The sequence below is a fragment of the Phocoena sinus genome, chromosome 9 (assembly GCF_008692025.1).
Source record: "Phocoena sinus isolate mPhoSin1 chromosome 9, mPhoSin1.pri, whole genome shotgun sequence".
NCBI classification, from domain to species: Eukaryota; Metazoa; Chordata; class Mammalia; order Artiodactyla; family Phocoenidae; genus Phocoena; species Phocoena sinus.
This window is the reverse complement of record NC_045771.1, coordinates 34880159-34902240: the sequence shown is the minus strand read 5'-3', so window position 1 is coordinate 34902240 and position 22082 is coordinate 34880159. Positions and strand designations below refer to the sequence as shown.

The 22082-nt window shown below is 39.0% G+C and overlaps 1 protein-coding gene across 2 annotated transcripts in view; it reads left to right on the top strand.

Annotated features, from left to right (window-relative positions):
• MDFIC (MyoD family inhibitor domain containing) overlaps window positions 1-21389 on the top strand; it is a 98641-nt gene extending 77252 nt beyond the window's left edge. For both annotated transcript variants that reach the window (XM_032643344.1, XM_032643345.1), the window contains exon 5: window positions 20898-21389. In XM_032643344.1, the coding sequence (XP_032499235.1) occupies window positions 20898-21145 (248 nt within the window). In that variant the 3' untranslated portion in view covers window positions 21146-21389. The remainder of the gene's footprint in view (window positions 1-20897) is intronic.
• The last annotated feature ends 693 nt before the right edge of the window (window positions 21390-22082 follow it).

Genomic DNA, 22082 nt, shown 5'->3' with positions numbered 1-22082 from the left:
ATAGTAGTTGTCTCCTAAAGACTGAGAAATCCAGGAGTTTGGGGGAAATGTGAAGATAATTGAAAGAAAAGAGCAAAATGGATTAATATCCTACTTTTCCAACCATGTATTAAACCTGCCTAAATTTCTACTCTGACTTCTCTTGGGAAATCAAACTGGAGGAACCAGCCCTCTTGGGGAATAACATCCCATAACATAACATAATTTAAAGTTGACACTAGAAGTTGAAGTTTATTTTTTTTCCTAATAATTATGCTCAGTGAGGGATGCAGAAATTGTATTTTGGAATGACAGAAGAGTAGTTACTTTAGAAAGAACTTTTTAACGTCTATGGTAGCTATCTCCTAGAAAATGTGTTCTGTAGAGTGATAGGAGAAGTGAAAGTAAACTCAAAAGGAATCTTTGCCTCAGGCCCTACAAACGACTTTCTTCAAGTCAACAGGTATTTACTAAGGGTCTGCCATGTGCCCAGGCTTGTGCACTAAATTCTGTACAGCAGTGCCATTTTATTCTTTAACCTAGTGCCTTTGATTACTGTTGTTACTTTTTAAAAGACTATAGTTTTAGTCAGAAATAAATATGAACATACTGGCTCTTGAACCCCAGTTGACCATTTTATAATATATATATATACATAATAGTATCTATATGATGGCATTTAGTATATATACAAATAATATACATTAAAATAAATATATTCTTTTTATATGTATTTGGAATATATATATATATATATATATATATATATATATATATATATATATTTGGATCTCTTGACGAATCTCGTAACTTGCTTGAGACCCTGTCATTCTGACATACTTGTCTTTCAGAACCCCAAATCTACACTGTCTTTTCACCTTCTCTCTATACCAAGGAGCTGAACAATAGTGAAGAAGCCTTGATATCCATAAAAAGCACTGTCACTACCCATGTGTGGTCCTGGGTCTCAGCTGGATTCTCACAGACCCTCAGGTACCAGGATACAGCAGCAAACTGTGCAGACCTGCCCTCTCCCATCTTCCACAATGACTGCTTCATTTTGTTGCTACTCTTTCAACAAAGCTCTCTGAAACTTGCCCTCACTCTGCCCGGGGAGAGGAGGCCATCCAGCATTTCCTCAGTATCTCCCCACCTCGAGCCTCTCCCGCAAACTTACCTAAATAATCTGAACCTGTTTTTACCTCCCATCTCAAAGGAACAGATGGCTCCCTTCTGCTGCAGCACATCCTGTTACTACAGGTCCTGCCATCCACTTAGCCCTCTGAGTACCCCTTCCCATATTGTTTTAACTCTTGCAATTAGGCAAGTCTTCCCTGTCTCACAGCATATATGTTGTGAGCGTATCCAAGTGTTTGTGTATGTCTCTTTCTCACTTCTGCGTCCCTTTGTAGTGCTTCCTCAGGTTTTTCTTTCCCTTCACAGATTTCCTGAAAAGCTATCTGCATTTGTAGTCCCCACTTCTCTATTCAGTCCTCACTCCTTATCTCACTGCTATTCATTTCCATCCTTGAAAGTTCTCTGGCTAAACAGAGTTGACACCAGAAATATTTTTCTCTCTTGCTTCCAACGCACATCCCTTTCCTGGAGTTTCTGCTCCCTTGTTCAGTGCTCAGTCCTTTCCTTAAATGCTGTTGTTCCCTTGCAGCTCTTCTCTTTTCATTCGGGACATTCTCCCTGGGCTACTTGATTTTATTCACTCTTAAGAGTTTCAGGCACGCCTTACTCCCTAGCCCAGCTCTGACTATCGCGCAATCTCCAAACTAGTGTCTCCAGCCACCTCTTGGACATCTCTATCTGAGTGTTCTCAGGCTTAACCTGTCTTACATTCAAAATATTTTTAACAAAACTATTTTTCTTCCCTTCCTCTATTTCTTTCTTGGTCAGTAGCTCCAGGAAGTCACACTTGACTCTTCTCTTCCCATCACTGCTTCCCCAGGGTCTTATCAACTCTTACTAATCCCACCTTCTTTAATATTCCTCAGAGTCATCCTGCCTGACCCACACTGATACCATATTATTACCACTGATGCTGTCCCTACCTCCTCATTTCTGAAATAGAAAATTTAAGGCTTTCTACCTGGGTTTCCTGCTCCAACAATACCGAGCCACTCTTATCTCTAAAACTACCATATTCTTGTTATTCTTGTCTGTGTGCCTTTGCATAGCCTCTCCACCACCTGTATCCATCTTTGCTTTCTCTTCACCTAACAAACAAACACATGCTATCTGACCATCTGCTCCTGGGACTTAGCTGCCTTGGAGTCAACTCCTGTTCAGCATTAATTAACTTTCCACTGTGCTTTGACCTTTGTGTTAATCAAGCAATGGCTCTCTTCAAGGCCAAGAAAAGACCCTGAGCTTTAAAATCTACTGTTTGTTTATAGATAGATAATAGTAGATTGTATCATCATAGAAACGTAGTGCTTGAAAAGAACTTGGAGATCATTTTCCCCCCCATTCATTCTATGCATATGGACACTGAGTGAAATGACTTGCTCAAGGTCACTGAGCCTACTAGTGACAGAGTCAAGACTAGAAAACAGGGTTTAATTTTCCAGATCCTAATACATAGGATAATACTTGGCTGTCTGTGCCACTCATGGAGCTGGCAGGGTGATCATAAATGGAAACATCTTTGGTTTCGATGAGGCTTCCAGCAACAGGGAAATAACGTTCTTGGGGGCACAAAACGAGACGTACAAACAGCAACCACCACCACTTACAGCATTTCTTTTGGTAGTTCTGCCATTTGCTGCCTGAATTGTCGTAGTAGGTAATGAGCTGTGACTCAGGGAAACCTCAGCTGGGGGCGTGGCCCTGATGAAGTGCAGAGAATTGGGAAGCAGCTAAGTAAGAGGGGTTTTAGCTTCTTTTCCACAATTTACAGGATTATAACTAACAAGGCGACACAATTTTTTTTTGTATGAGAAGACCCGGTTTATACGCTGTTGTCGATTCTAGAGTATTGCAGACAACAAGATCATAGATTTTTCTTGGTTCTGGAGTTTTTTGTACGCTAAATTAAGGTGGAGGTATTTATACCTTATAATTTCAATGTCCTGTTCATCTAAGACTTGTAATGGTGCCTTAAAAAAAAATCAGATGGTATTAACAGATAACATGGGTGGAGAGAGAGCGATGTGGAAAGAGGAACAATGGCATCATTGATTCACAAATTAATCCCATAAATAACAGGATTTACCTCCTGTGCACAGCTTTGAAATGTGCTTTGGTATCTCATTTTGCCCTAACGTTTTACTCGGCTTGTTTCCCTTCATCTTTCCTGCAGTGTCCGTTGACTGCTGTGCCTCTTTGGTTGGGGCCTGGCTTTTCTGTCAGGGCCAGGGAGCACATCCTGGGCCTTCTCAAGTGAGGCTCCTCCTGCCTGCGTGAGGCCTGTGCGTCCTGCTGGGGATGCTGCCCTGCCTCCATGGGGGCCTGCAGGAACAGTCACTGCTGGGGCCGCTCAGCCCTTTGGACTCTTGCGAAGGAACGCTCAAGTGCCTGGAGAGTTGTTGTGCCTGACCCCAGCCTTGTGTGTACTGTCAGCTTCCTCTTAGCGTGTTTGTTTACTCCCACACTGCCACAAAAACCTCGTGTCACATGGCCAACCCTGGGTGCTCCGTAATAGTCACTGATATTGGCCTTTTTCTACACCCCCGTGTAGAAAAACATTCTACACGGGGAGAAGGTGATATAGGAAGATCCTGAACTCACCTCCTCCCAAAGACACACCAAATCTACATAGTGGACAAGTTCCTCTTTAAAAAGAACCCTAAAAACTAGCTGAGCAACTCCTACACATCAGGCAAATGAGAAAAAAAACCCACATCAAAGAAGGTAAGAGAGGCTGAGACACAATCTCACCGTAAACCCCACCCCTGGTGCAGTGACCCACAATCAGGAGAGAACTCAAAACCTGGAGTTTCTCCCTGAGGGTGAGGGGTTTAAATTAAACCTCATATCAGAGACACCAACTTTTAAGACCTGCAACGGAGAGATGAGCTCCCAAAACATCTAGATTTAATTACCAGTGGGACTCGTTTCTGTGAGACCAACAAGGCTACAGTGACTGAGAAACAAGTCTTAAAGGGCTTGTTTGCTGTGACTCACCTGTCACCTGGGACCAGTGCAAAGACAACCAATCGAGAGGTGCCAAACATTATGTGAAAGAGACGTATTTGCTTAACTTAAAGTATCGACCTGAGGGGCAGGCATCTAATTTAACACACATCTAAGGGCCTACTGAAGTTCTTTCTGGGGACAGAGGTGGGCAGGCTCCATCTCTGTGCCCCCCCCCCAACCCCGCCTCCCTCCAGTTCACTGGGTATCTCCCAGAAAGGAACCTGTACCCTCCTCTAGCACCCTGATTCTTATGGCTGCTGCCCAGGGATATCTCTAGATCACCTAGCTCTGGTGGCCACTGGGGCTTATGCTCAAGGGTTCCAGAAGACCATCACCAAAGAGTTCTTAAATGGCCACACACACCCCCACCCCCCCCCCCACACACACACATCAAGAGGCAATAGTCTAAGAAAATCTTTCTGTGAAAGAAGCCTATTAGCTTATCTTCATAGCTATGGCCTGAGGGGCAGGCTTTCAATTAAACACACCTCTAAGGGCCTGCTATGTAAACCTGAGGGCAGGCACTGTCTGTGTGCTCTTCCTCCACTCTGCTCTGGAGCACCCATATATCCACCAGGGGAGCTTTTATACACATCTGGTGGCCAGTCTTTATGGTTGCCACCCGGGGGCCAGGGAATGCTCCATGATCGCCTAGCTCGGGAGGCCAGCAGGTCTTGCATTCCTAGATCCCACGGTACGTAACAAATGGAGAGACAGTTCTTGGCTAGCTATCACTCCCAGGGCACTTCACAGACAGAAGACTAAAACACATCCCCAGTGTTTTTGTGAAAGATGCCTGTTTGCTTGAACTGAGCTTTGGCCGGAGGGGCGGGCTTCTGATTTGGCACTTATCTAGGGGGCTGCAGAGCTACACTTGGGGATGGAGGTCAATGGATGCCGTCTTTGCGCTGCCTCTCTTCCTTGCTGCAGATCACCAGTATCTCCTGGAAAGGAACGTGTAGACTCGTCTGCCCTGATTTTGTGACTGCTACCCAGGGGATACCTCTAGATTGGTGGCCAGTGAACTTATGCTTGTGGTCCCACAGAAGTGTAATATATTTAAAAGCTGCTAACTAAGGTCTAGCTTCTAATCATCCTGGACCTAGGTGCTGACTGAAATTCTCCTCTTAGGGACACTGTTAGGTCTTGGCACACCCTCAAATACTGGGAGCTGCTAAAAATAAAATAGGCTGCTTCAACAATCACAAAGGTTTGAGAGACAACCAAAAGCTAGGGCAGGATTGAACAGTAAGGTTTATCTCCTATGTGAAGCTACTCCTTCAAGACTGGGAGAGGTGGCTGTTTTCTCTAAGACATAGAAGTCAACACAGGGTGTCAAAGAAATTGAAGAAACGGAAATATGTTTCAAATGGCAAAACGAGAAAGAAAAAACTCTCAAAAAAAGCTCTTAATGAAGAAGAGATGAATGATTACCTGATAACTGTTCAAAATAATGGTCATAAAGATGCTCACCAAACTCAGGAGAAGAATGGATGAACATAGTGAGAACTTCAACAAAGAGATGGAAATATGAGACAGTACCAAATAGAACTCACAGAGCTGAAGAACACAAAACTGAACTGAAAAATACACTAGAGGGATTCAACAGCAGACTAGATGAAGTAGAAGGAAGGGTCAGTGAACTCAAAAACAGGCAGTGGAACTCTTTAATCAGAGCAGCAGAATGAAAAAAAAAAAAAAAAAGGGTGAAGATATTATAGGGGTCCCAGGAGGAGAAGAGAGGGGGAAAAGCGTGGAAAATTATTTTGAGAAATAATGGCTGAAAACGCCCCTTACCTGGAGAACAAAACAGATACCCAGATTCAGGAAGCCCCAAAATTTCCAAATAAGAGAACCCAAAGAGACCCACAAGACACATTATCATGAAAATGTCAAAATTTAAAGACAGAGAGAGAATCTTAAAAGTAGCAAGAGAAGAACAACTGTGACTCATAAGGGAACACCCGTAAGACAATAAGCAGATTTTTCAGCAGAAACTTTGCAGGCCAGAAGGGAGTGGCACAGTGTATTCAAAATGCAGAAAGAAAACTTCCAACCAGGACTACTTTACCCAGCAAAGTTGTCCTTCAGAATTGAAGGCGAGATAAAGAGTTTTCCAAAAAAGCTAAAGCAAAACAAGTTCATCATCATTAGACTGGCCTTATAAGAAACATGAAAGGGACTTCTTTAAGCTGAAGAGAAAGGGCACTGATTAGTAACAGGAAAACATGAAAGTATAAATCACAGTGGTAACGGTCAATATATAGTAAAATTCAGAATAATCTAACATTGTAAATGTGGTAGATTAATCACTTATAAAGCAATTATGAGGTTAAAAGACAAAAGTAGTAAAAATAACTTTAACTACAATAAGTAGTCAACCCAACAAGAGGATATGACATTTCTATATATTTATGCACCCAACATTGGAGCACCTAAATATATAAAGCAAATATTAGCAGATCTAAAGGGAGAAATAGCAGTACCATAATGGTAGGGGACTTTGATATTCCTCTTTCATCAATGGATAGCTTATCCAGAGAGAAAATCAGTATGAAAACATTGGCCTTAAACAACATGATGAACTTAACAGATATATTCAAAACATTCCATCCAACAACAGTATGGAGGCTCCTTAAAAAACTAAAAATAGATCCACCGTATGATCCTGCAATCAGCCATAAAAAAGAATGACTTAATGACATTTGCAGCAACATGGATTAGACCTAGAGATTATCATACTAAGTGAAGTAAATCAGAGAAAGACAAATATCATATGATATCACTTATATATGGAATCTAAAAAAATTGATACAAATGTACTTCTTTATGAAACAGACTCACAGAATTAATATTGTTAAATTGGCACTACCACCCAGAGTAATCTACAGACTTAATGGGATCCCTATCAAATTACTCATGACATTTTTCACAGAACTAGAACAAATAATCCTAAAATGTATATGGAACCATAAAAGACCCAGCATTGCCAAAGCAATCCTGAGGAAAAAGAACAAAGGAGGAGGCATAACCCACCCAGACTTCGGACAATACTACAAAGCTACAGTAATCAAAACAGTGTGACATTGGCACAGAAACAGACATACAGATCAACTAACTGAACGGAATAGAGAGCCCAGAAATAAACCCATACACCTATGGTCAATTAATCTTCGACAGAGGAGGCAAGAATATAAAATGGGAAAAAGACAGTCTCTTCAGCAAGTGGTGCTGGGAAAGTTGGACAGCTGCATGTAAATCAATGAAGTTAGAACACACCCTCACATCATGCACAAAAATAAACTCAAAATGGCTTAAAGACTTAAGCATAAGACATGACACCATAAAACTCCTGGAAGGGATCATAGGCAAAACATTCTTTGATGTAAATCATACCAGTGTTTTCTTAGGTCAGTCTCTCAAGGCAATAGAAATAAAAACAGCAATAAACAAATGAGACCTAAACAAACTTACAAGCTTCTGCACATCAAAGGATACCATAAACAAAACAGAAAGACAGCCTACAGAATGGGAGAAAATATTTGCAAACAATGCAAGCAACAAGGGCTTAATTTCGAAAATATACAAACAGCTCATGCAACTCAACAATAACCAAAAAAAAAAACCTAAACCAAAAAATGGGCAGAAGACCTAAATAGACATTTCTCCAAAGAAGACATACAGTCGGCCAATAGATGCATGAAAAAATGCTCAGCACCACTAATTATTAGAGAAATGCAAATCAAAACTACAATGAGGTACCACCCCACACCAGTCAGAATGGCCATCATTAAAATGTCTACAAATAACAAATGCTGGAGAGGGTGTGGAGAAAAGGGAACCCTCCTATACTGTTGGTGGGAAGGTAAACTGGTGCAGCCACTATGGAAAACAGTATAGAGGTTCCTCAAAAAACTAAAAATAGAGTTGCCATGTGATCCAGCAATCCCACTCCTGGGCATATATCTGGAGAAAACCATAATTCTACAGGATACATGCACTCCAATGTTTATTGCTGCACTATTTACATTAGCCAAGACATGGAAGCAACCTAAATGTCCATCAACAGAGGAATGGATAAAGAAGATGCGGTACATATATACAATGGAATACTACTCAGCCATAAAAAAGGAATGAAATAATGCCGTTTGCAGCAACATGGATGGACCTAGAGGTTATCATACTAAGTGAAGTAAGTCAGAAAGAGGAAGACAGATACTATATAACTTATGTTGATTTGTGTCATACTCTTGATTCCACATGTATCTATGAAACAAAAACAGACTGACAGACATAGAGAACAGACATGTGGTTGCCAAGGGGTGGGGGTGGGGGGGGGTTAGGAGAGGGAAGGAATGGGAGTTTGGGGTTAGCAGAGGCAAACTATTATATATAGGTTGGATACACAACAAGGTCCCGCTGTAGAGCACAGGGAACTATATTCAATATCCCGTGACAAACCATAATGAAAAGCATGAAAAAATGTCATTTGCATAACTGAGTCACTTTGCTGTACACAAGAAATGAACACAACATTGTAAATCAACTATATATATGTATATATAAAACTGGAATATTCACAAATGTGTAGTGATTAGACAACATGCTATCAAATACCAGTGGGTCAAAGAAGAAGTCAAAAGAGAAATAAAATACCTTGAGACAAATGAAATGGAAATACAACATATCAAAACTTATGGGACAAAGCAAAAGCACTTCTATGTGGAAAATTTACAGTAATAAATGCCTACCTCAAGAAACAAGAAAAATCTCTAACAGTCTAACTTACACCTCAAGGAACTAGAAAAAGAAAAACAAACAAAGCCCTAAGTTAGTAGAAGGAAGGAAATAACAAAAATCAGAGTGGAAATAAGTGAAATAGATAAACAAAATTGATAGACCTTTAGCTAAACCTTTAGCTAGACTCACCAAGAAAAAGAGAGGTGACTCAAATAAAATCAGAAATGAAAGAGGGGACATTATAACTGATACCACAGAAATACAAGGGAACATAAGAGACTACTACTATGAGCAATTATACACCAACAAATTGGACAACTTAAAAGAAATGGATACATTTCTAGAAATACGCAACCTACTAAGATTGAATCAGGAAGAAATAGAAATCCAAAAAGACCCATTTTTAAGAAGGAGATCGAATCAGTAATAAAAAACAAAGCAAAAAAACCCCGAAAAAACCCAAAACCTTCTAATAAACAAAAGTCGGGACCAGATAGCTTTATTGGTGAATTCTGCCAAACCTTTAAAGAAGAATTAATACCAATCCTTCTGAAACTCTTCCAAAAACGAGAAGAGGAGGGAAAACTTCCAAATTTTTGTGAGGCCAGCATTACTCTGATACCAAAAATAAACAAAGACACCACAAGAAAAGAAATTACTGGGCAATATCCTTGATGAACAGAGATGCAAAAATCCTTAACAAAATATCAGCTAACTGAATTCAACAATACATTAAAAGTATCTTACACCATGATCAACTGGTGTTTATTCCAGGGATGCAAGTATGGTTCAACATCCACAAATCAGTCAGTGTGATACACCACCTTAACAAAATGGAGGATAAAAATCATGATCATCTCAACAGATGTAGAAAAAGCATTTTACAAAATGCAACATCCATTTGTGATAAAAACCCTCAAAGTGGGCAGAGAGGGAGCATACCTCAACATAATAAAGGCCATATATGACATGCGCACAGCTAACATACTCAACAGTAAAAGCTGAAAGATTTTCTTCTAGGATCAGGAACAAAACAAGGATGCCTGTTCTCACCACTTTTATTCAGCATAGTACTGGAAGCCCTAGACAGAGCAATTAGGCAAGAAAAAGAAGTAGACATCCAATTTAAAAAGAAGAAGTAAAACTGTCTCTGTTTGCAGATGACATGATCTTGTAGAAAACCGTGTAAAGACACTTCCAAAAACCGTTAGATCTAATCAATGAAGTCAGTAAAGTTGCCGTATCCAATATTAGTATAAAAAAATCTGTTCCATTTCTATACACTAATAATAAACTATCAAACTTAAGAAAATAATCCCATTTATAACTGCATCAAAATGAATAAAATACCCAGGAATAAATTTAACCAAGGAGATGAAAGACCTCTACACTGAACACTATAAGACATTGTTGAAAGAAATTGAAGAAAATAAATAAATGGGAGAATACTTGTGCTCATGGATTGGAAGAATTAATATTATTAAAACGTCCCTACCCTCGAAAGCAATATACAGATTCAATGCAATCCCTATCAAAATTCCAATGGCATTTTTCACAGAAATAGAACAAACAATCCTAAAATTTGTATGGAACTACAAAAGACCCAGAATAGTCAAAGCAGTCTTGAGAAAGGAACAAAACTTCAGAAATTATGTGCTCTGATTTTGACTATTACAAAACTGTAGTAATCAAAGCAGTATGGTATTGGCATAACAAACAGACACATTGACCAATGGAACAAAATAGAGAGCTCAGAAATAAGCCCACGGATATTGGTCAATTAATTTATGCAAAGGAGCCAAGAATATACAATGGGGAAAGGACAGACACTTTATAAATGATGCTGGGAAAACTGGATAGCCACATTCAAAAGAATGAGACTGGACCACTGTCTTACACCATACACAAAAATCAGTATAGATTGAAGACTTGAATGTAAGACCTGAAACTATAAAACTCCTAGCAGAAAACATAGGTAGTAATAAGATCCTTGATATAGGTCTTGGTGATGATTTTTTAGATTTGATCCAAAAATCGAAGGCATTGCCTTTAAAGCAAAAAATAAACAAGTGAGACTACTTCAGACTAAAAAGCTTATTCGAAGCAAAGGAAACCATCGACAAAATGAAAAGGCAGCCTACTAAATGGGAGAAAGTATATGCAAATTGGGATTAATATCCAAAATATATAAAGAATTCATATAGCTCAATAGCAAAGAAACAAACAATATGATTCAAAAAACCACAATGAGATATCACCTCACACCTGTTAGAATGGCTGCTGTCAAAAAGACAAGAAATAAGAAGTGTTGGGACTTCCCTGGTGGCTCAGTGGTTGGGAGTCCACCTGCCAATGCAGGGGACATGGGTTTGATCCCTGGTCCAGGAGGATCCCACATGCCACAGAGCAACTAAGCCCGCAAGCCACAACTACTGAAGCCCACGCGCGTAGAGCCTGTGCTCCGCAGCAAGAGAAGCCACCGCAATGAGAAGCCCGTGCACCCAACTGCAGTAAGTACTACATGGCTTTAAAAAAAAAAAAAAAAAAAAAAAAGGCTGATTTTCCTCATAATATACCTTGCACAATATTTAAACAAGCACGAATCAGCAATGAAATTGAAAGGCGAATTGTTAAATAAACACAGTTGCAAACGTGAAAACAGGAAAATATTAAGCTTTTGGGAGAGATTTCTTACATCATTTTTATACAAATATATATTTTCCTTAAACCTAGAGGATTTACTTATTTTTTGTCCTAACCATAGATGGTATTGCGACCAACTTTAGCAGACTGTTTATACAGTGACTCTTTCTAGGAAAATGCTTTTAAGATCTAAAGTAGATTTTGTTATCCAAAAGTTATATTCAACCTTCCTATTAATTAAACTTTTTGGATTAGAGATATTTCAACTGGCCAACTTAATAAAATTACCATTGAGTAGGTTCAAGTATGGTTTTCCTCTGTTTTTGCTTTCTAGCTTCCTGAGAAAATAAATGGATAATAGTTTAAATATGGAAAATGATTATTATTTTTAAATCTCCTGTCATAGCCAAACATAAGATTGACTAAATCTTTCTGGGCAGATTTCTGCTCCACTCTTCTGCAGATTCTGTCTCTTAGAACGACCTTCTTGATTCTCTCTTTTTAAGTATTTGAACTATGAACAGCCTTTTATAAACCTCCTTAGGTTAAAATTGAATGGCCCTATTCTGTTGTGGTAATCAGAGCGAATGAAACATCGAAAGGTAGAGAGTTGTACCCTCTCTAGAATAAATATTTTGCCATTATCTCTGTTGCTATCACAGTAATATTAATAAGTATGTACACGAATTCTTTACTGAGTACTTTATATACATTGTCTCTTTTAATCCTTACCAGCTATCAAATGTGTGATCTTAAAGTACTGTAGGGATTCAGTAAACTCATATGCATAATACTTGCACCATTGCTATTTTTTCACTCTTCTTTCCCTGCCTCTCTGTCCACATACTAACTTTGCATTTTAAGTGTTTTAAATAAACACCTCTACTAACTGAGTGTTTACTCCCTGGCAGATTTGTGTGTTAAGCTCCTGGGAAACAAAAGGTGACCTGATATATATGTTATCGTCCTAGACTTTATAAAGTGTGACTCTTTAGAAAGGAATACTTGAATCAGTGCTATAGTTAAGTCATGACCAACAATTACTGGATCAAATCTCTCTTGAGAGTTTGGAATATTTAATGAATCAGCAACAGAGGAGGCAGCAGGGTAAACAAATAAGAGAATCAAAAAAAATCTGTGCTATCCACTTACTGTAATTTAAAATATGAATGCACTTCCCACAGGAGGAGGACGGATTCTAGGATTTGGACACGTGTTAGGTATATGATTGAGGAGTCCTTTTGTGGGGTGTGGGAGAAAGGTACTGTTTTTTTCTACAGTTCTTTTGAGTTTATTGAGAGGAGAGATAATAGTAAAGGTTATTGTTCAGTTTCTGTAAGTGTGGTCCTCTTTGTGCTGCAGTGGAAAATGTAGCTCCTCTCTTTCTTTTACCTCCTGACCTATCTCACTTTCTTCCCTACTAGGAAAATGTTGACTGTGTTTTGGCTAAGATGCATGGCCTCGAGGGGACAGCAGTGTGCCAGAGGGCTCTGTGTGGGAGGCATACTTCAGGCCAATTTATGCAAGCAGCAGGTCATTCTAGGGCTGTAGGCCAGAATGCTGTGCGTCCTCTGCCTTGGAGACATGCAGCTACTTGGAGCTAAGCTACCGTGCCGTCTTAGTAAATATTTCCTGCCCCCGTGATCACTTGAGGAGCAGAACTCCCTGGAGATGTCTGTGTCTCGTCCCTCACAGCTGGCTTTTCACAGAGGCCAGATACTGACTTAGCCATCCTGGCTGCAATTCAGGATGACCAAAACCCACTTTTAGCCTGCTTTTTGATTTTGTATTGAGAAACAGTTGCAGCAAAGCAATATCTGGGAAGAGGAATGCCTCTTGCTCTGCATGGTGAGTCCCCCTGTGCCCTCCCAGGGCGGATGTGAGCCTTAGCAGCTAAAGACATGGGGACACCTGTGGGTTCTCTGTGGCTTTGATTATAAAGCTAGAGTCAGGTTTGATCGCAATACAATTTCCCAAATTACTAATTACACATAACTGACTGTTCATGCTTTAACCTGCATTTGCTCTTTGGCATACTGTTGACCTGTTGAAAAAAATAATGAACCCCTGTTTCTTAGTATATAGTCTACATGACGGGGACCTGATTAAGAAAGTATTTTCAAGCATTTTCAGTCACAGGAAATGTTATTAGAGATCAGTCAAGATAAGACACATACAAATCTACCTTCGCTTAAAAATGGGTTGTGGGTTATTCTCAGAATTCACTGTTCTTTGCCCTTCCCTGTACTCTGCTGTACAGTGTCTTTGCTTCAAGAGACTCAAAGCACCTGTCATACCACATCTTAAAAGAAGGAAACTAAAAAAAATAGACTTGTTTAGAATACAGCTGAGTTTCCTGTGCAAAGAGTTTTCTGACGGTTCTCAGGGTTCCTTTCACTATAACTGCTTTCCTCACATTTGCCTAGTATTTTGAGCCACCTATGATTGGGTAAAACAATTTGGGATTTTATTATTAAATTCGTGTATTCTTATAAAAATAAGTCTTCAATCTCATTTCAAGAGAACAAAGGCCCTCAGATCAGTCACAGATATTTTCACCAGTCATCAAAGATGCTGTTTAAGTAAGTTTCAGTTGTTACCTTCAGGGTGTTGGGAAGCTAGACACTTGCCAGATATGCCAGCTGCATGGATTTAACACTGATGACCTTTCAGAGGACTCAGAGATTTTGTTTGGGTTTGTGTCTGCAAGTAATTCATAACAGTTTTTTTAAGAGTCAAATGTTGTGCTAAAGATTTCCTTTTATGCTATCTTTTTAGCTCCTTGGCTGCTGGTATGTTTCTCTGTTTTCCTAAATTTACAGTAGCTGTCAGTCTTGTGCTGAGTTCTCCTCTCAGTAATACACTGAATTGTGCAATTCTTTTGGGCCTAGTTTGGAACAGGCATTCTTCCCAGAACCTAGTTGGCTTCTCAAAGGTTAAACACTTTTGGCAAAAAACTGCAAATATGACCGAATAAAACCATGAAAACGAAAAACCACAAGAACAGCAGGAAAAACAATTATTTCTGACAGTGAACTACATGGATGCAGAGGACTCGTCTCTTTTAAAGTTTGTTTCTCCATTTAGGTCTTCTTAGTTTGTTAATTCTTATGATCCTCTCCTTTGCTTCAAATAAAACCAACAACATAATGCCTTTTATGATTCTCCATCCCCCTGGGGGTGGGAGGGGTGGCAGTGACAGAAACTGTAACAGCTGTTTCTTCTTAGTTTATTTTAACCTTTTCCTTACCCTAATCACAATCAAACTACTCTTTCTAGAACACAACTGAAAAGAAAAATGCTTTTGGAAAGGAATACAAACCAGATTATTAAATTGATTTGATAGAATTTAGGGATTCATTTTTTGGTTTCTTTTTTTGTTGTCATGTCTTAAGTATTTCTCTACTTATAAACTACAGAAAATGAATGTGTTTCTGGTAGATGTTTCTGTAAATGCACCTTGCTTAATATCACTTTAATCTCTAAAATGAATTTTGGTTTGTGGCTTCTTTACGTGCCCTATTCATAGATTTGATTTTTCAGAGCAGCCCAAAGTGCTTGTCTAGTGAATTATGTAGGACCTATGTTTTAAGAGGATGACTATTTTTGTAAGTTTTAGTATTTACATGAAGGGCTTATTCTTTTGAGAACTCTGTCATAACCGTATATTTTACCAGTAGAGTTCCTATATAATCTCTACAGTGCTTCTGTTCATATAAATATGAACCTTAATTTTTAAATTTAGATTTCTTTTGATTGACACATCGTCTCTCTCTTGGCTGCCTACGTCTTACGTCTGTTTCAACAATGTAACTGGAAGTTTACGAGTTCTCCAACTCATCAACTCTGCTCTTAACGTGTGGAAGGATAATACTTACTATCAAGTCTTCATTAAAACTAAAATTCAGAATCATCTTTAGAAAGGAAATGTGAGTCGGGGCTGAAAACAGATCAGCAAGACAAATCAGCAGAAATCAGTTGGATTTATAACTGATCTTCTTCCCGCCAGGAAGATGAGCTGTTAGAAGTGACCCATCCCTGTATTGGCAGCATAACACACTGGATTAGACCATGGATTACACAGGCAGGTTGTGTGGGTTCTGACCCTGCCTACTACTTCCTGACTCTGTGACTTTGAGAAGATTTCCTAAGTTTTCTGTAATCTGTCTGTGGTAAAATGGGGATAATACCATTACTGCTTCTTAGGGATGTTATTTGAATCAAATGAATTAGTATTTGTAAAGAGCTTAAACTAGAATTCAACAGAATTGCCAAGTTTCTTAAATAGTTAAAAAAAAGTGAAAGAGTGATGAAAATATCTCTTCTGCTAAGATTACACATTCTTAATTAATAAATGCTTTTTTCTTCATTAATGCCAGGCTTCTTATTCTCTGTAAAACCACCGCTTGTATCTATTGTACAAATTACACTATATGACCCAGCAATCCCACTACTGGGCATATACCCAGAGAAAACCATAATTCAAAAAGACACATGTACCCCAATGTTCATTGCAGCACTATTTACAATAGCCAGGTCATGGAAGCAACCTAAATGCCCATTGACGGGCGAATGGATAAAGAAGATGTGGTACATATATACAGTGGAATATCACTCAGCCATAAAAAGGAATGAAGTTGGGTCATCTGTAGAGACGTGGATGGACCTAGAGACTGTCATACAGAGTGAAGTAAGTGAGAAAGAGAAAAACAAATATCGTATATTAACGCATACATGTGGAATCTAGAAAAATGGTACAGATGAACCGGTTTGCAAGGCAGAGATAGAGACACGGATGTAGAGAACAAACCTATCACCAAGGGGGGAAAGCTGGGGGATGGGGGTGGGGTGGAGAGTGGGATGAATTGGGAGACTGGGATTGACATATATACCCTAATATGTATAAAACAGATAATGAAAACTTGCTGTATAAAAAATAAATAAAATAAAATTCAAAAAACGAGAAATTACACTATGTTGTTGAAGACAGTCTAGAAAACGAGTGTTCGATCTGCTTGCGCTAAGAATTTATTTTTTCATGTTCCTTGTTTACTAAAAATGCAAAGTTTAACAGACTTCAGTTACTTTGTAGATCTTGTTGGCTAAAGGTAGGAGTTTGGAGAGATTCTATTCTTGGCTTAGGGCTTCGGATTTTTGTGTAACAACCATCATTATTGTCTAAGATCTGGAAGGGACTTTTTTTTTTTTTTTTGCGGTATGCGGGCCTCTCACTGTTGTGGCCTCTCCCGTTGCGGAGCACAGGCTCTGGACGCGCAAGCTCAGTGGCCATGGCTCACGGGCCCAGCCGCTCCGCGGCATGTGGGATCTTCCCGGACCGGGGCACGAACCGCTGTCCCCTGCATCGGCAGGCGGACTCTCAAACACTGCGCCACCAGGGAAGCCCCTGGAAGGGACTTTGATTCCCAAATGAATATGTTCTATGAGCACCAATGAGTTGTTTAGTTGGGAATGTCACTCCCATTCCTCGTCATCCTGAGGGCAGCTGATTTCACACGTTACATTCAGTCCCTCCCTCCTGATTACTTATTGTTTTCCCCTCCGTTTCTGTATATGGGAATGGCTGGACTCCCTTGTTTTGAATCAAACGCTAAAACTTTTTATCTCATTCTGCCACTGAATCTTGTTAATGCCTCCTCTCCTTTTCACTGACTCATTTGCCAAACTTGGCTATCTGCCACTTTACTTCCTCAGCCTTATTATCCCATATCTTCAGCTAAAAACAAGATTTGAATTTCTCTTCATCAGTTCAAACTCTCAAGGTCTAAACGATAACTCATCTGTATCTTATCTCTTTTAACTACAAAAAGCCACATACTGAGAGAGGACAATCATACTTGACAAAAGACTGATGTCTTGACTATATCAAGAACTTCTACAAATCAGTAAGAGAAAAAGGCAGTTCAATAGAAAAGTGAGGGGAATACATGAACACCTGTTTCAAAGGTGAAACGTGAATGGCCAAAAACATGATAAGATGTTCAAACTTATTAGTAAACAAGTAAATGCAAAATAAAACCACCATGAGATGCCATTTCACACTCAATGAATTGGCATATATGAAAATACGCCAGTTTCATAGATTGGTGAAGATGTGGAACAACGAGCATTCCCATACTTGGTTGGTGGGAATCCATTTTGCAGCAATCACTTTGAAAGCAAATGTGGTATCACCTAACTTGATTAAACATATGCGTATCCTGTGGCCCAACAATTCTACTGCTAGTTATTTGGCATGTGTACTCTAGGAGACCTGCACAAAACTGTTTCAAACATTACTGTTTGGAATAGCACAACACTGGAAATGACCAAAATATTCCTAAGTAGGATGAATAAATAAATTACAGTGTATTAAATCAATGGAATACTGTACATCTAGAAAACAAGTGAACTTTAGCTACATGAATCAAGAAGGATAAGTCTGAAACACATAATACTGAGGAAAAATGCTACTTATGGGAATTTATATGGTACCGTTTCCTTTCTGATAGATTATGTAGGGATATTTACACATTGACTGTTGTATAAAGTACAATGAAAAGCACGGGAAGAGGAAGATGATTTAGGAAGGGACCAAAGGAGGCTTCAAAGGTATCATTACCCTCTATTTCTAAGGCTGGGTGGGAAGGCCATTCTTTCCCCTTTAAGATTGATAGATTCACTACATACAGTTCAATGTATATTTTATGATTAACACATAAAGAATCTAATGCTCAATAACTATACTTAATGTTTTTCGGTATCAAGTGAGTTTTTGTGGATTCCTCCTCTTAGTCTTGAAATATAAGCATTCCACAGTAGAATACAAAGTTAAGGTTAGAAGTGTCCTTAGAATTAGTTAATATGGAGATTTGTTTGAAGGCATACTGAATAGAACTGGGCTGCTTTCCAGTTAAACACTAGTTTCTTAATAGGAATAATAATAATAAAGCTAGCTCTTTATAACATTTCAGATATTTTACAAATCGCGATAACATAATCCTGGAAAAACTCTACTGAACAGGTACATATAAGATATTAGGATAAAAATTTATAGAAAGAATGTAGAAAGAGGGAAACTATAGACTCTCTAGAAACAAAGAACTTTCCAAGGCTGTGGACTTGGATCCATGAAGTTGATCTTACTGTTCTCCTAATATGATTGGATATAGTAATCCCCACTTATCTGTGGTTTTGCTTTCCATGGTTTCATTTTCCCACAGTCAATTGCAATACCAAAGTATTAAATGGAATACTTTAGAAATAAACAATTCATAAGTTTTAAATTGCATGTCGCCCTGAGTAGCATGATGAAATCTCATGCCTTCCCACTCCGTCCCACGCGAAACATGAATTATCCCTTTGTCCAGCATGTTTCACCTGACCGTCACTTAGCAGCCCTCTTGGTTATCAGACCGACTGTCGCAATACTGCAGTGCTTGTGTTCAAGTAATTTTTATTTTACATAATAATGGCTCCAAAGCACGAGAGTAGTGATGCTGGCAACTCAGGTATGCCAAAGAGATGCTGTAAAGTAATTCTTTAAGTGAAAAGGTGAAAGTTCTCAGTAAGGAAAGAAAAACAATTATATGCTGAGGTTGCTAAAGTCTACGGTAAGAATGCCTCTTTTATCCATGAAATTGTGAAGAAGGAGAAAGAAATTTGTGATAATTTTGCTGTCGTACCTCAAACTGTAAAAACTTATGGCCACAGTACCTAATAAGTTTGTAGTTAAGATAGAAAAAGCATTAAATTTGTACAAGATATTTCAAGAGAGACTCTACATTCACATAAATTTTATTACAGAATATTGTTATGATTGTTCTCTTTTACTAGCAGTTAATATTGTTAATCTCTTTGCCTAATTTATAAGTTAAACTTCATCATTGGTGTGTATACATGGGAAATAAATAGTAATATATAGAGCTCAGTATTATCCGTGATTTCATGCATCCACTGGGGGTCTTGGAATGTATCCCCCAGTAATAAAGGAGGACTACTGTACCACTAAACACATTAGGGGAAGATGGAGAGAAGCTCACAGTCTTACAGTTCTGTGATCTTTTTCCAATTGCTCCATAGACAATTTTACATGAGAGTGGGCTTGGCACTGAGAAGATTGGGAGGAAACGTTGGTGTGTTTTTTAGCTTTTTTTTTTTTTTTCCCCCACACCACATGTCTTACGGGATCTCAGTTCCCTGACCAGGGATTGAACCCGGACCACGGCATTGAAAGCCGGGAATCCTAACCACTAGGCCACCAGAGAACTCCTAGACTTTATTTCTGCAGCCAACTCTGGAGTTTTCCTTTTTGAGTTTTTTCTGACTCTCTCCCCTTTTTGCCATCTGGCAATGTAGAGTATGTATTTCCCACACTTCCCCCTTTTACAAAGTTACAGACTCTCTACAAAGTTAGAGACTACAGAGAAACGGCAATGTTCAAGGAGTTGGGGAGTTTATGACGGAATACACAATTTGATGAAACTCCATCAAAGGCACTCAGTCGTAAAGCCGAATACAGAAATACACAAGTCATGTGACAGTGGGATGCGGGTAGGGATTGTTCTGTACTGTTGTTGTTGTTGTTGGAAGCAGAATCCCCTCATTAAAGCTTGCATTGTATGAAATTTTAAAAAGAAAAGAAAAAGAAGGAAAGGAACACAAATACAAACCCAGAAATAATCCTGCTAAAAATTCACAAATATTTCTGAAAATAGACAAATGTCTTATAACATTGGTCTTAAATTATTTTTACTGCATGTGTTTAAGTCCTCCAGAAATAGAAATTTTCTTCAGTTGTTCCTTTTACTTACTTGCCCCAAAATTCTACAGGAAAGAAGTTTAGAACATGGTGTACTAAATTTAGTAGATTGTAATCCATTTGATTTCTCACTTTTTTATATCAGTTCATGAAATTTATTGTTTAGAGAGGCATCACTAGAGATGTCTCGGGAAATAATAGAAATGTAAAGTACTTTGCCACACAGGAAGTGGAAAAGCAATTTCTATTTTCTGAAGGACTATAATGTCATGGAGTCATTTAGCAGAGAGCAGTAGATAGCGAAGATGGATGAGAAGCATAGAAAAGTGCAGGACCAGTGCACCGTGTGTGAGTAATACTCTAACCCACATGCACACACACATATACACAAGTACAATCTTTTTTTTTTTTTTCCAGATCCAGTATCTACTTCTAAAGATTGCTTATCTAGAATTTAACTTGTTTCTTTTTATGCTTCCAGCCCACAAACGACTACTAGGACTGCATGTCATTAGGTTCTGGATCACTCAATTATTTTCATCAATTCTTATTATTCAGTATATTGATGATTTATATATTTTGTGTTCCTCCTTTTTCTGACTACGTGGCCTCCTCCCAACTGAAAATGAAGATTGCTGTGTCCACTGTATCCTGGCCTGCCTGTTCTGTGAATTCCTGACCCTCTGCAATATTGTCCTGGGACAAGCTTCGTGTGGCATCTGCACCTCTGAAGCCTGCTGCTGTTGCTGCGGAGATGAAATGGGAGATGACTGTAACTGCCCTTGTGACATGGATTGTGGCATCATGGATGCCTGTTGTGAATCATCAGACTGTTTGGAAATCTGTATGGAATGCTGTGGAATTTGTTTTCCTTCGTAAATATTTATCTTCTGTTTGCATTAAAACTGGAGAGTGTTTTAAAGTTTTTCTTTTAAGGGGGAAAGAAAAGCACGTGGTAAGATTCTCATCAAACAATCCAGTATTTGCACTGTTAACTCATTATTTTAGGAAATCTCTGAGAGCCTTTTTTTTTCCTCTAACCAAATCTACATGGTTTAATATGTGAAATTTTAACTACTTTTAGACTTCTTAACAGGTTACAATGACTGAGGGACATTTTGACAAAACAGAAAGGAAGGGAGGGAGGAAGGAAGGGAAAGAGGGAGGGAGGAAGGAAGGGAGAGAGGGAGGGAGGGAGGAAGGCAGGGAGAGAGGGAGGGAGGGAGGAAGGAAGGGAGAGAGGGAGGGAGAAAGAAAAAGACAAAATGTCTCCTCCTTTATTTACTTATTTCTATTTCTTTTAACCATTCTTAGGAGCCCCCTGCTCCAAATGTATTATTTCTCGGTGGTTATTTAAATCAGACAATTTACTTGTGACGTTTATTAATGGTTAAAAGTAAGTATTCTTTAAACTTTGGGAAACAAACCCACACAGTTGTTGGGGACCCAGTGTTCATCTCCATGCCGTGTTCGCCCCTCGCTCAGCAAACGCTGAGTGCCTACTGTGTGTAATCTCCTGCTGCAACACAGAGATGGATGGCATTCAGCTCCAATCCAGAGGAGCATAGGAAAGTTTAGAAGAGGAAAGAGACCTGTAAAGAATAAACCAGCCCACAGGGCATGTTGAAGTGAGGATTATGAGAGAGAGAAACTCAAAAGGCTATAGGAATACACAGAAAGGAAAGCTAATGTCTGCTGGAATATTCAGAAGGCTTCAAGGAGAATTTGGCATTTGAAGGAGGCCTCTTAGGATGAGTGATTCATCTGCTGCTCGAATGAATTAGATTTAGGACCAAGTTTTAGGTGACTAGCCTGA